Source organism: Megachile rotundata, chromosome 8 (assembly GCF_050947335.1).
Source record: "Megachile rotundata isolate GNS110a chromosome 8, iyMegRotu1, whole genome shotgun sequence".
In the NCBI taxonomy this organism is placed as follows: domain Eukaryota; kingdom Metazoa; phylum Arthropoda; class Insecta; order Hymenoptera; family Megachilidae; genus Megachile; species Megachile rotundata.
In genome coordinates this window covers 6,744,263-6,757,601 of record NC_134990.1, presented here as the reverse complement: position 1 = coordinate 6,757,601, position 13,339 = coordinate 6,744,263, and the positions used below count along the sequence as shown (strand labels likewise).

General features: G+C 29.5%; 2 protein-coding genes and 1 long non-coding RNA gene across 6 annotated transcripts in view; 1 reads left to right on the top strand and 2 right to left on the bottom strand.

The window, feature by feature from the left end:
• The window catches only part of Frl (formin-like protein), an 87,245-nt gene extending 81,383 nt beyond the window's left edge, over window positions 1–5,862 (bottom strand). Inside the window, exon 1 of one of the 4 annotated variants that reach the window (XM_012287974.2) lies at window positions 5,279–5,862. In XM_012287974.2, the coding sequence (XP_012143364.1) occupies window positions 5,279–5,497 (219 nt within the window). In that variant the 5' untranslated portion in view covers window positions 5,498–5,862. The remainder of the gene's footprint in view (window positions 1–5,278) is intronic. The other 3 variants (XM_012287973.2, XM_003704420.3, XM_076535042.1) reach the window with 3 other exon arrangements.
• Window positions 5,863–7,883: 2,021 nt separating this feature from the next.
• Window positions 7,884–10,205, top strand: LOC100880081 (uncharacterized). Its single transcript, XM_012287980.2, has 2 exons — window positions 7,884–8,382; window positions 8,477–10,205. The coding sequence occupies exons 1-2, from the start codon at window positions 8,011–8,013 to the stop codon at window positions 8,948–8,950; spliced, it is 846 nt and encodes a 281-aa protein (XP_012143370.1). The 5' UTR covers window positions 7,884–8,010; the 3' UTR covers window positions 8,951–10,205.
• Window positions 9,894–11,485, bottom strand: LOC143264956 (uncharacterized). The gene is made up of 3 exons (XR_013038968.1): window positions 11,110–11,485; window positions 10,225–11,032; window positions 9,894–10,137 (listed from the first exon to the last, which is right to left on the bottom strand). It is a non-coding gene; the product is annotated as an uncharacterized LOC143264956 (long non-coding RNA).
• Between the last annotated feature and the right edge of the window lie 1,854 nt (window positions 11,486–13,339).

The window sequence follows — 13,339 nt, the reverse complement described above, 5'->3', positions numbered from 1 at the left end:
TTCGGACACTTTACTAAAATATTATGTCAAAACCATGAAATGACAAGGAACTGTCTTGCTTGATGTCGCATACAAGATATTCCATTATTGTCTAATTTATTATATAATTTTGTATAATTTAATTTTAACTGTATAATTTTACTGACATATTCTATAAATAAAAATAAGAAAAAATGTGTATACGAATGTAGGAGTATTATCATGTACATATAAAAGCGTATAAAATTATAAAATTATTAAAAAAAAAAAAAAAAAAAAAAAAAAAAAAAAAAAAAAAAAAAAAAAAATAGGAAAGTCAAGAATTATTCGTATGTAGGATAAAATCGTCAATTATTTAGTATATTCCTCGTAATCTTTTGATAAAACACTTAACAACTCACGTTTATATAACATTTTATCATTTTTATTCATAGAATATTCTGCTGTACTTTGACGTAGTAAATCGGGACACACTGTACGTAACATTGAAAAATGAAGCGTTATCATTTTGTACTTTTATTACAACTTTTCAATAAAGCGTTTAAAACTATGTCAATATGACATCTGTAACGGATCTTGCCAGAATATTCTAAACGGTCACGCGTGGGAAAACGTTCGCGACATCGTTTCTGATTGGCGCATTCTCGAAGCCGAATATTCCCGAAATTGCGCGTCTACATAAACCGTTGCTATGCGCAATATTTTGTTTATTCTTCGGTCAGTCTCCTCGCGACGCTCGTACACGCAGGATCTCTCGCGTGACGTAAAACTTTCTCATCTCCATGTTACGCGCACTTCCTAGTCAATCAATTATCATTATTGCTTTCTTCAAGTGTATACACCTTTGTAAATAGTGTTTTATTAAAGATTAGTTTGATGAAATAGTACACTTTATTATTTACCCAACGCACTTGAGTGTTTAAACTCTTAAATGAAGTAATAAAATATTTTTTATTTTAATAGTTATATCCTGAATAACAGAGTTATTAAATAAAAAGAGCGAAAAATTTATAACAAATTTAATATTAATATTTTTTATTTTCAATCAGTTTTTATGTGACAAGACCGAGTTACATGGGACATCCTGTAGATCGATTCTTGCATTCGACCTCTCGACATTCTCGTCTCGAAGAAAAAATTGGTGAACGTCGAGTTCTTGTATCAAAGAGCCTTCCTACCTTACGACAAATCTATTTCACTAACGTTCTATCATTTTCTGCGACTTTATATTCTCTATAGGTTAATAACTGAAGAGTTCACGAAGATTTGAGAATTCCCATGGTAAAGGGGAGATTTTTTTATGCGTTTCAGTTGGGACTTTGAAATATTATACTGCTGCGACAAAAGTGACGCAACGAATAAAACCAACCATTTTCAACGCGGGGCAAACTGTTTAGGGATATACAGTTACGGACAACAGTTTCCGTCAGATAACCACTTTTGTATTTCTCGAATATAAACATATTTTTTATAAAAATGTTTTAGATGTTACAAATTAGATATTTTTTTATAGAGATGTTAGTAAATAGATGATGTGTACATGTGTATAATTAAACTTTCTAGAACTAACAAATGACAAATATGAAATTATATAAAGCATATAAAAATGAAAGTTGTACAAAAACCATTCTTTCGTAACTGTTTTTATATCTTATTAAATTAACATTTAATACGCGAACGTAACAGTATATGTACTATACCGTAAATATAAGGTAGGTAATTTTACTTATATAAAATAAATCCGGCGTAATTGAATCCTGTCAAATCGAATCACATTGAATTAAATGTATTGAATTGCACTTATATAAAATTGAAATACGTCAAATTAAATTATGACGAATTGAATAGTTAACTAACTGTGACATATAAAACTGAATAATTTTTACTAATACGTGTCAAATTGAATAATTTCTGACTAAAAAGAATTGAAACAAGTTAAATTGAATTACATGGTATGTTTAATTGAATATTGTGGAACTAAATTATTTCAAATTGAAACTCATCAAATTTAATAGCGTTGAATTGAATTATATTGAATTGCAAGACAAATTGAGATAAGTAGAATTGAATAGCGTCCAGTAAAATTGAATCACGTAAAGTTACATACAGTCGAATTGAACCAAAATGACTCGAATTACGTCAAGTAGAATTTAATAGTGTCAAGTAGAATTGAAACGCATAAAATTACATACAATCGAATTGAATCACATCGAACTGAACCAAGTAGACTTGAATTATGTCAAATAGAATTGAATCACATCGAATTGCAGCAGGTAAACTTTAATTGCATCAAGTAAAATTAAGTCACACCGAATTGCATCAGCTCAAATCACATAGAATTGTATCAGCTCAAACTGAAACGTATGTAATTGAAACGTGTCAAATTGAAATGCGCCAAGCCAAAGGCATCGAATTGAAACGCTTCAAATTGACACGTGTCAAATTTCTTCAACAAACCTCCTTACTTGAATCTTGCCAAGTCAAAGAAAACATATTCCCATTCTCTCATTGTAAACCTCACATATTTTGATACGCACACAAAAATTAGAAAGTGAAAACTATCTGACCTCTTTGCACCCAAGTTCATCTGCAATGCAGATAAATGTTTCAGATATTCGAGAGAACCACTGACAAGAGTTCATTCGGGTTTAGATATTAATGACTAATGTACATACACGCATGTACGTACATAGATATCAGTGGCCACGGGTGAATTGATGCCGATCAACTTATTACTTACGTTACACCGCAAACATAGTAAACATAAATACGATCGCAGCTTTATGTCAATGTTACACGCATGAAAGTGCAAGGTACGTCGTATACACAGTATACACGTTTCCACATCCGTTGTTAACCAGTTTCAATCGCGTATTTCTACGACGCAATCTTCGGCGGTACAAGCTTTCGCTTCAAATTTCTATCGTACAGCGCGAGCTAAATAGACGGTTCACAAGCCACGTGATTTATGGCCGATCAGCGCGATTCGATTATTATCCTATTACTCCCGGCACTCACGCATTGCGGCGTAAACGGATCCCTCTAAAGCTCCTTCAAAAGACAGCTTTGTAATCGTCGTTTGTATGCGCATCGATATACACGCTTCCCTGAAATATCGTGCACACCGGCGCATTTTAACGAACAGAGACAATACTGTCTTACGAAAATAAACGCCTTTTATAAATCACCCGGTGCATCCTGTTACAGAGCCGCGTTTCATAATGGCATAATTAATCGAAAACGGTGGATTATTAAGTACGTGAGTCACGGCGAAACTACACAAAACTATCGATAGCGTTATCGATAAGTATAATATCGGAATATATACATCGACATGTCGATAACATTGTTTAGTAATACGTAATTTTGTTGGTCAACTATTCCTGTTTGAAGTTGGATTAGATATTTCGAGTTTAAGTTCGAATTTTACGAACACGCAAAGTTAAACGATAAAATCTTATTTAACGCGATTTACCGTAATATTTTAATTTAATATAGTAGCAAAATCTAATTAAACTTAAATCTTGATGGATTTTCACGATAAAATTTAATTTAAAGTGATTTGCAATTTTATTAGTCAAATTTAATTATTACCGTTTGCAAGTAGATTGGATAAAATTTAAACCTGATCATAGACAAACTAAACCTAAGCTAGTATTGATAATATTTGATTTAGCTTAATGTAATCTAACGCAATAAATCTTACTGATATCACCTGACTTAATTTAACTTAACCCAATTTCAATTTGACGTAATCTAACCTAACCTAATTTCAACTAGATCTCATATAAGTTAACCTAAACTTAACTAGGTTTAATTGAAACTAACATTATTTTAACTAGATTTAATTCAATCTAACTTAACTTTAAGAACGTCTAATCCAATCTAACCCAGTATTAACCACATCTAATTCAGCCTAACCTAGCATTAACCACATCTAATCCAACCTAACCTAACTTTAACCACATCTAATCCAACCCAACCCAATCCCAATATGACATAATTGAGCCTAATCTAAACCTAAATTGATCTAATCCAACCTACCTTAACTATCATCCTTCTGAATCTAATCTAATCTTAATTTAATCTGATAATGGGTAATAAAATCTAACTTAATTTCATTTAATAGATTTTAATTATAGAACCTGACTTTTTATATCATTAAGTTTAAACAATCTGATATTACAAATTTGAATATGATTCCTTAAATATTAAATCTTAATATTTAGATATAAATTAATTCATAATTTGTTTGCAATAAATAAATTCAAAATAAATCTAAAATTCTATATATAAATTATTACTATTGAAAGCTTCTAAAATACATTTAAATCTTTATTTATTTGGTCTTCTTCAAAATTGAGTATATCTTAAAATTTTGTATTCCAATAAAAATTGAAAAAAGCCACCTTAATTGAAACTAAAATTATCAAATTAATAATAAAATAAAATTTATATAAATTTAACCAAACCTAGCATCATCTGACTTAACCTATCGAACAATATCATTAAAATTGAATAGTTCTTGTCAATAATTTAAACAAGAATAAATGCATTCAAATGTTAAAATTACATAAAGTCAGATTAGATTAAACTTCAAATTTAAGCAATAATATTAAACAAGTTTAACTATTGAGCTGAACTAGAAGCAAATTTGAATAACAAATTTATACACAGTATTGCATGAAATTATCAGAGCCTGAATAATATTATCGATATAGCGTTAAATTCGTAAGTAAACACGAATAAATGAATTCAAACGATAAAATATCAGGATAGTTGACATGGGATTAGATTTCAAGTGACAATAAATAAATTTATACCATATAATTACACATTACAATCTACTTCAATCACTGTCATGAATTTTAACGATATCCCAACATTATCGATGTATCGTTAACAAGATATCGATAATGTATCAACAGTAACGATAGTAACAACTCTATTGTACCGAACTTTACGTTTACGGAGGTTCGATAGGCAGTTATTTTCAGATGAGAAAATACAATAGGTAAATAAGAAACGAAACAAATTAATTTATCCAATTATTCTTCACTTTGACAAAGATTTAAAATAAAAAACGCAAGATACGTCCGCAAAATATCCGCAAGATATTTTGACGTATTCAGTAAAGCTGGTATTTTTCGAGGAAAGTGACAGTACGGTGCGACAACGTGTGCATGGAAGAAAGTTCGCTGGAAACAAACCTTTTTCACACACATGCCGGATGCGTGCATTAGGGGCCAAAGGAATCCGAAGAAGCAGAAGAGGAGCAAAAAGTGTGTGTATTACTCACCAGCACTTTGGTGAAGCGCCTCTCGAGTTCCACGGCATCGGGCATCGGTTGCCTTGGCGCGCCACGGACGCTGCCCGTCCGTGCGTGCGGTCCACCCAAACTTCCCATGCCGAGGCTAGGTTGACAGGATTGATGAGGCGCGCCGCCCTTGACACCACCGATGAACACCTCGCGCACACCGCCATCGCTCTCGCCGGCACGGCTTTGCACGATCCCCATTATTTCGCTCGTCGCTAACAATGTAATCCTGCGCTGTTTTTACGCGACGAAAATCGTGACGCACGGCAGCGGTGGCGGCTAGCACTGTCACACCACGAGAAACGTCAACAACCACGGTCGCTCAGGTTCATCCTCGACCGAGTATCAATCACTTTCTTTTATTACGACGAACGTCGATAAAACGACGACTCGAACCGGACCGCGCCGGGCCGTGCAACAGGTACCAAGCCGTCCATTGCGGGCACAAACTCGACGAACGTGCGCGAACAAAACCACGATGTAAACTCGCCTATCCACGCTACACGAAGCACTAGCTACGTCTGCGATGCTCGATCCTTTCCGAGGCATCACTGCCCATTGCGCATGCGCCCTCGCGCAGCTGTGGTGGCGCGCTCTGCACCGGCGCGGTGACTTTGAAATACGTTTGTTTAGCTTAATGTTGGTAACCGTGCAAGTATCGATAAGGTGAACCTAGAAAGATAGAAATGTAGGATATGCTATATTCTATACTAACAAGTTATCTATGAAATTTATTTCTTTAATTTGTACTGAATATTATTATGCTAATTGTGGTTATTTTAGTTGCATTATCCAGTTTAATATCAATGTACTCGAAAATTCCCTAGTATTTTTGAATTCGTTAGGAGAGTAACTTTGATAATTGGTATATTTTCTACTAGTAGGCCAGTTAGTCGTTGACTGAAGTCAACGACGATTAAGTTTAAAAAGATTCTGTTTTTAAATTACTCATCTACTAAAACAAAAGATAAACAAAAGTCAGGAAGAGGATCTTACCATTAACTTACCATTCGCCGTAGCCAGACAACTTCTTGTCTTTATTATTATATAGAGATGTTATACTTAATATTATGTTTTATTTTATATATTATATTTTCTATAATGTGTACTATTGTGAGTTTGTTTCGTAAATAAAAAAATATTCTTGAAGGGAAAAGGGTTCCAACAAATTGCTGTTTAATATAATTGAAAATTTATAAGTTACAAGACTTAAAATTTTTAAATATATAAATTTGAAATTTTGTGAATATTTAAATCGAAAAATATCTCAATCTGGATTTCTAAATTGCTAAAATTGAAAATTTGAGAGAATAAAGTTTATAAATTTAAAATCACGTAAATCCTAAATTTACAAATTTGTAATTTGTAAACATGCAAACTAAACATTTAGAAATCAGAAAAATGCTATAGTTAAGATTTCTAAAAATTTAAATCTGAAAAATATGAAAAGTGGTTATTTTAAAATTTCTAAATTTAACAGATTCTAATTTAAAATTTTGAAAGAGAATATAAAATTGTTTTTCATACTCCTAAATATAGCATTAGAAAATTCAATATCTGAAAATTTGAAATTTCTGATAAATTTTGAAAATTTTGAAAAATTTGAAAATTTATAAATTTGGAGTTTTTGGACTAAAAATTTGAAATTTTTAATGTTTATAAATTCTACTGTAGGTTCACGAAATTTTGTAATTAGAGAAATTTGAAAATTTCTATATTTTTAAATTTCAAAATTTCAAATTGTCCAAATTTTTCAGTTTGAAAATGTTTAAATATATAAATTTGGAAGTTCAATAATTTCTATCTTTCTCAATGAAAATTTGAAGATTTAGATAATTTAATTTTCAAATTTACAAACGTAGAATTTGTAGAACTTGAAATTTTTAATTTTCTAAATTTCTGGACATATAATTTTCATACTTGTATTGTTAATGATTAAAGCCTCCTAAATTTCTAAATTTGAAATGTAAAGGGTGCTGACCCTGAAAAGGTACCCAATTTATCTAATACTATCGACAGTGCTGCATAAAACAGCCAATCAAAACTGGTTGTCGGTTGGCTCTCCCTTCTAGGGAATATGTTCTGTCCCTACCTTGTTGCGATAATTTCATTGCAGATGGATCCACCGTATTGTAAAATGTAATGAATCCTTTATAATTTGTATTAGAAAATGTTCAAAAATTTAAACAGTTACAGATAGTACAAACTAAAATCAATGGTATTAATTATTATTTTATTTATTAATTTTATACAGAATTCTTACTCGCGACAAAAATAATACTTAAATTTTATTTTGCATAAAAAACTTTTTATTAAAATTTCGCGCGATATTTATGAACATATATTATTATAAAAATTTATAAAATTATATAACACAGAATGTGAGTGAAATATTATTAAATAAGAAAAGAATAACTAAAGCTTATATTTATAAAATATATGTCGCTGATAATAATAAAATATTAACTAAATATAAGTATGAACAAAATTTATGTAACAACGAATGTATAATAAACAATTTGTAATGTACATATCGATAACTATCGACAAGTCGATATACAGGGGACGCTATTATTTCGAGATATCGATCGACGCCTAAACCTAACCTTTAAAATAGATAGTATGGCGTCGTTTTAGTGTATTGGTTTATAAAAAGTATTTGTAAATATTTGTAGATTCTATGAAACAACGCAAGTGTAAATCACAATTATAAAATGAAAAAGTCACCATTAAGTATGCCAAGTAGCAGCAGACAGAACCAAAATTGCAATTGGAGGGTAGAGGATCATAAAAAGTGGACAGGTTATAATCATGTTACAAGTGATAGTTATGTGTGTATGTCGACGAACGAGGGCAAACAATATACTGGGGATGATTTTATTCCTTTAAATAATAGTACACCATTACCAGAACGAAATAGGCCCAGTGGTAATTGGCGGGGTACTAGAAGTCGTAATCATCGTAATTCAGGTAGTGGTGGATTTAACCATTACAGGAACAATTATCATTCAACCCCAAAAACAAATTTCAATAATTTGTACTCTCCTTACAAGCACTCTGGTAAACAATTTTATGGTCAGAAAAAGGTAATTTTATACAGAATTTTTTAACTATTGGTCTCTCACGATTGCTACCGTATAACATTTAGCGATGCAAAACATGTTTTTCTTTTACATTTAGGGTTATCAGAAGGATGCACATAAACAGGTTGATATATCTAGCTACATAGATATGACATCGTTTTTGGAAGATCCTTGGGCAGAATTAATGAAAAAATTTAACGACTCCAAAGAAGTAAACAGAGAAATATCACCTACACTTGAACAGTTGCCTTCCTCAGATTCAATTTGTATAGATCCGAAACTAAGTTCTGAAAGTGAATCCGTAATTGATATAGATGATTCTCGGTTTAATTTGAAATCCAAAAATGAATCTTCCATAGACGTAGCATTGGGGTTGGATGATACGGATGTTAGCACCATGTGCAAAACAGAAAGCTCAATAGATTTAAAACTCCAGAATGTAAGATTCGGTCAAGAATTAACAAATGAAAACAAGTGCAGTAATAATGGTAGTGTTTGTGAAGATCTTGGAGAAAGAAATGTTCATCTTTCTTGTGGTTCTACAGCGACTGTGATTCAGGATCTTGTATAACAGTAAAACAGAACAGAGTGTGCTTCTAAGGAAAGTAATTAACTTTTAATACAGTACGTTGTACTTTATACATTGTAAATATGAACAATTGTACATAGGCGTAGCGAAACCTGTGAAACAGTTGTTTTAGATTTTTTGGAGTAATACTCCTCTACTGTATGAAGTGACAGACTAATCAAAGTTGTAGCGATGCAATTTTTGTTTTTAAAAATAATTCTATTATAGAAGCATATCTATTATATATGCAGAATATAGTGTATTGAAACTTCTTTCAAATTATATTTTCACAAGAAGGCTGTGAAAAGATAAGCGTAGTTAACACGAAAGAAAATATATACGTGCAATTCTCTAATATGTACTAAAAGAAGTACATATGTCAGAATACAAGGGAACAGTAAACACCAATTTTTCACCGATAGAATAAGTGGTTAGAAACCATTGAAGATCCATGTAAAGTGTCTAAGATCTAGCTACGTTTAGTTACAGTTTAACTATTCGATGCCATTGTATAAATTAAATTTATACATTCGTTCTGAGTTCTGTTTATCCAAGAGATTAATAATTCTGCAACTTCTGATTTATGCTTTTTAATATCATTGAATATCATTAATTTTAGTCCGATAATAATAGTTCATGTATGCTTATTCTCGTAACAGCATAGAAATGTTACAAAACGTTAATAGTATATATCTATATTAAAGTAACCTTAACATAGAATTAAATGATTATTAATTATGTGCAAACGCCCACAGTCTTAATTTCAAATATTACCTATTTATGCAATTATATATTTCTGTGGTAATTAATGAAATGCTTTGATTAAAATTTGTTTGAATAAATTACAAAATATTTTATTTAGATTTAAAAATGAATCGTAAATTAATTTTTTTTCAATTAGAACAGTGGAATAATAGGGTTTAAATGATCGTTATCTTAGAAATAGTACAGTGAAAGGTGTTTACTTTCGGTTTTTACACATTTTCATAGCATGTTTTAGCGAGCGATTCATTGAGAGTGACAAAAGTGTCCTACGTGTTCGATTAACATGCTACCTTGATGTACAAATGACGATCTGGTACAAAAATTTGCATAATTTCATGAAAAGTGATGTTTATTTCGACGGTACGATTTGACATAATCGTATAAAGCATGTCATTGATGTTTTAAGTAATAATTGTATGAATAATCTGTACAAAAAGAAATTATGTGTAAATATATATAAATTTAAGATAATAATCATTTTAATATTCCGCAATCGGTCGTTTTTTTTTTACATTTTTAAACCAATTTTCTTTTCAACACACGAATGCAGATTGATTCTTTTTTATTTCTCAAGTTCACCGCTTCACTGTGCAATTACGTTTACTAATTGCAAGTATAATTACTGCTTGTTAGCGAATCGTTTGACGAAAGGAAAGTGCGAGGACAAAAGAAACAGTTCGATAATTAATCCAATCGAATGGCCTTAGATCTCTGACCTTGTGCTTCTAAAGGTAACGACACGATACGATACAATGGCAAGTTAGATAGTATAGGTACGTGAATAATAGATCGTCAGTCGAAGTAATCAATATGACCTATGTATTCTCTAGTATTGAAACTTTTTGTTTCGCTCTCGAAACTTCTTTTCGTTTTCTAGCATCTCTAGAGATTGTCTTTACACTTTTTATATTTGCATTTATCGACACAATTTGTACAAGATTTGTAGAAGTAGCACATACACTTAGGACGTCTAAACAATTTTTTTTTTTTAATTTTTTATGAAAAAGTTATGAAGAAATTTCTTCTATTATAATCACAATATATTTAACAATTTTTGTGTCTGTACCATGAAAAATTGTTTGTACCATAGGTGGGGTAATGAGATCCCTTTTTTACCATACTCCTTTTTTGATAAATTGATTTCTAACAATATGGTGGATTTATAAAATTAAAGAACAGATTTTTTATTGAAATGTGTATGTTTTTATAAAGGTATCAGATTTTAAACAAGTACTAGTTTTTATCTACAAAATAACTGTATCTAATTTCGAATAAATTGGTTCAGCCATCTTTGATAGATTTTTGGCGCGCTTTTTCAAACTGCATTTTGGAGAAAATCGTGTTAAATATTTGTAACGCTATTAAAACAAAAAAAAATGTTACAAGTTGTTTCTCACCTGATATTTGTTTTTATTTGGAAGAAGTTTATGTGGTTCTTGAGGTGGTTTATTTGAATAATGTAGTATGTGATAAACCTTCTTGTTAAGACGTAAAACGATTTGCTAAGAAAGACAAGCGGTAAAGGAAACGAGCAGTGACCGTAAAAGCTATTACTGTTGCTTAAATATTTAATACACTCAGAGGTTCTCAGCTTTATTGTGTAGATGCAGTATCAGTTTTTATTTATCTATATATTTAATTTTTAACAAATTAACTCGGGTAGGTATATAAAAATTTATAAACTTGAGAACTTAGAAAGTTAGAAAAAGATTGGAACAAATTTTTTAATTTCCATATTTCTAAATTTTCAAAATTTCCCAGTTTCCAAATCCTTTTTCTAAATTTTCTAATTACCTAGTTTCCAAATTTTTAAACTTAGAAATCTGGAAATTATTAATTTTAAAGTATTGAAAATTATAAGTTCATATTATTTTCAAAATTGCAGATCTTTTATATTTTCAAAATTACATATTTCTTATATTATTAAAATTATATATTTTTTATATTTTCAAAATTACAAATTTTTTGTATTTTCAAAATTATAGGCTGTAACTATGTATCACTTCTGGTGTTTTTATATACTTTTATATACTTTCAAACACTTTTATATGCTCTTATATACTTTCATATGCTTTCATATGCTTTTATATAGTTTTATATACTTTTATATACCTTCATATACTTTTATATACTTTTATATATTTTTATATATCTTTATAAACTTTTGTGCACTTTCATATGCTTTTATATAGTTTCACATATTTTAAATGCTTTATATATTTTTTATGATCATATACTTTAGTGCAAAATACTGTTTTAGTTATTTAAAGTGCATGTCCAAACACAAACTTACATAACTCAAATATGACCTCCATTAGTTGTTCTGAATGTTTATCATATTTCACTTAATTACGGTTTCTGATACTTTATCGAATCGTTACGTACTACAGTGTCATCATTAGTCATCATTATTTATGGACTTGTTAAAGTTGATAAGAATAAAATATTTTTTACAAGAAGCATTTGTTATATGTATGAGGTAGGTAAATTTGTAAATTTAGAAATTCGTAATCCTGGAAGTTTAAAATTTAGAAATTCGCAAGTTCAGAAATGTAGAAATTCGGGTATTTAAAAATTTAGTAGTATCAAATTTGCAAAATTAGAAATTTGGAAATTTAAAAATCTAGATATTTGAAAATTTGCAAATTTTGGAAACTTGGGAATTTTTTAAATTTTCAAATTTGTTAATTTAGAAATGTGAAAATTTATAAATCTTTAATTCTAGAAATTTGGATATTTGAAAATTAAAAAATTTGCATTTTCAAAAATTTAAAAATTAAGAAATTTGGATATTTGAAAATTTTGGAACTTGTGATTTCTGAAATTTGTAAAAATAGAAATTTGAATATTTTAAATGCATCAACTTGAGAATTTAAAAGTATAGAAATTAGAAATTTAGAAATATTAAAATTTACAAATGTGCAAGATTTGAAAATTTTTAATTCTTAATTTTAAACAAAAAAAATATATAATTTTTCTATAATATGCAAAATGTCTCAACTCATAACCCTCTCTCTATAGTATTAATACATAGCATTCGTATTAACTTACCTACTTGCAAAACGCATGACTAAACACCATTTGTAACGTTTGATATCGAATCCAGTATTCACAAAACGTTCAGCATGAACCTAACGAATCGTAATAAATGCAGGTCACGTCATCTTCATCTTTAACACCCGTATCCTCTGCATTATCTTCATCTAGATTTATTAAGTCAACGTCTATATATTTGTTCCGATAAATTTTTTATTTGCTTTACTCTTCATTCTTCGAATCAATAGATTTCATTTTCGTTCTACTTAAACTTATTGCTTCGGAAGGATAGCTGAGAGTCTCGAGAAAAAAAGCCTTTTAAATCAATCGTCAGATGAAGTTTAATCTTTCCTTCAATTTTTCCGATTTTCTATTTTTCAAACAGACTATATTGATATAACAGAATTTAAAAATCTAGATATTTAAATATCAATTTTTGTATATTGTTTATAAATATTAATTTATATTATTGATCTCTTGTGTTAATTACGAATAAAATAATATATAATAATAATATATTAAATATTATTATAATTTAATATTTAATAATATTATATTATTAAAAGTATTATTACATACTAAATAATGTAT

Bases quoted from the DNA above. Each gene is read 5' to 3' on its own strand.
- LOC100880081 (XM_012287980.2), top strand. From the start codon at position 8,011: ATGAAAAAGTCACCATTAAGTATGCCAAGTAGCAGCAGACAGAACCAA. The intron at 8,383-8,476 runs GTAATTTTATAC...TTTTACATTTAG, and splicing joins AATTTTATGGTCAGAAAAAG to GGTTATCAGAAGGATGCACA.